This window comes from Penaeus monodon, chromosome 15 (assembly GCF_015228065.2).
Source record: "Penaeus monodon isolate SGIC_2016 chromosome 15, NSTDA_Pmon_1, whole genome shotgun sequence".
Lineage (NCBI taxonomy): Eukaryota > Metazoa > Arthropoda > Malacostraca > Decapoda > Penaeidae > Penaeus > Penaeus monodon.
The window spans coordinates 25,992,079-25,993,805 of record NC_051400.1 but is presented as its reverse complement, the minus strand read 5'-3'; the positions used below and the strand labels follow the sequence as shown (position 1 = coordinate 25,993,805).

The following is a 1,727-nucleotide window of genomic DNA, read 5'->3' as shown; positions in this document are numbered from 1 at the left end:
CAGGGCATCTGAATAAATCTAAATCTTTGAGATCACTTTCAGGAAATTTAATCTGAACATTTTACAAATATATCTATATATTCTTTAGTAGTTTTCTTTCTTAATAGACCTATAGGAGATGAAAAATGTAATTAATGCCGGGCATCTGTTGAACTACTATTATCTTTAATATCAGTTGAACTGTTGAGGTAAAAAGAAAAATTCCTCTCTCTCTCTCTTCAGAAGTTCGTTCACTTTTAGCAGTTACCACAATTGAATGTCACAATGTCCCAGTAAACTCTGAACAAATTTTGTGCTTTCTCAACGCAAGGGAAAGTGGGCACAATCCTATATGAACAATTTTCCTTTTCCTTCTCTATTCTCTCTCTTCGTGATGACATGTCTCCTCTTTTAATACCCGTTACTTGTCTTTCTCTCTCTCTCCCTGCATTTACTCGCCTTTCCTTCGCTAACACAAAAAGGACAGGAAACTTTTCCGTGTCACGTGATTACTACTATCGTTTTCCAACACGAGAGAGAACAAAAAAACATCAACATCCACAACACATAAAAACGCACTCTAAGTTCCTGTTATAATAAATGCTTCTTCTCTGCTCTCCATATCCCGTCTTCATCTTTCACGCTCTCTCGTTATTTTAAACCCTTCTTTTTTTTTCTCTTCTATATACTTTTCTAAAAGAGCTATCAGTTTCTGGGTATCCACACTGCTAGTACCCACACCGTTGTTGGCCCACCGTGCCCTGGCTGGACGGAGAGTACCGGCGGACAAAACAACTCCTTCCAGTCTCCCAGGTTCTTCGTCGCGCGAGTTGCCCGCGCGTCGGACCGGGAAAGGGACCCTCTTCGGCTTCCTTCTTTTCTCTCATTTTTAGCTACAGTTTCGCCCTTCTCTCCATTTTTAAGTGTTCTTTTTAAATTCTGTGATGTCTTCGCTACTGATATGTTGAGACTGTGAGTTGCGTCACGCAAGAGAGGGCGATAAAAAAGAGGGAATTTAGGAGAGAAAATGAAGAACTGGAGACGAAATCGTTGGCGATGGAAGCGTGTGGCAAGGAGGCGACCCGAACCTCCACACCGTCTGTTAAAACTCGAGACGATGTAATGAGACTCACTGAACACCCCCCTCCACCCCTCTCCTCTCTCCCTCGCCCCCCTTTAATTAGGCAAACTCATTATCTTAGAAAAAATTGGCATAATTGCCCTCCATAAGCGAGTTGGGCGTTCACTATATCGAGACTGCGGTCGCTTTTATTAGGCCCTTCGGAGCGGCCATTTTACCCATCGTATCGAAAGTTTCTAATTTTAGCGATAACTAAACCTCCCGCAGTTGCAAACGAGTCTATTTAAAACTCGTCGATAAAACGACAATAATTTGCGCCAAACTCATCTGTTTTATATTCCCCTGAATAAGAATTTCTGCCCGATAATTATGACTATTTTGTTTCAAAACATAGAAAACGGAAGAGGTAATGTTTGCTATAACGGTGGCCTTGTTATGGTATCTTCGGGAGGGAGAATGGGCATGCGGTATGGTTCTTGGTCTCCGCTGGTATGCTCCGTGATACCGATACCCAGGGAGAGCAGCCACAGATGAGTCAGGGATGAGTCAACGGCTGAGTAAATGTGTGACTGAAGGTGAATGGACTGCATACATATATTTTTCTCGTTTTTTTTTCTTTTACCTTTTTTTTCTTTTCTTTTTTTCAGTTTTTTTTTCTGTTATAATA

General features: G+C 41.4%; 1 protein-coding gene across 1 annotated transcript in view; it reads right to left on the bottom strand.

Moving 5' to 3' along the window:
• Positions 1-1,727, bottom strand: part of LOC119582282 — a gene marked incomplete in the record, with an annotated part of 24,829 nt that overhangs the window by 15,057 nt on the left and 8,045 nt on the right. The window contains 2 exon segments of the mRNA XM_037930499.1: positions 706-949; positions 1,484-1,613. Coding sequence (XP_037786427.1) covers positions 706-949; positions 1,484-1,613 — 374 coding nt within the window.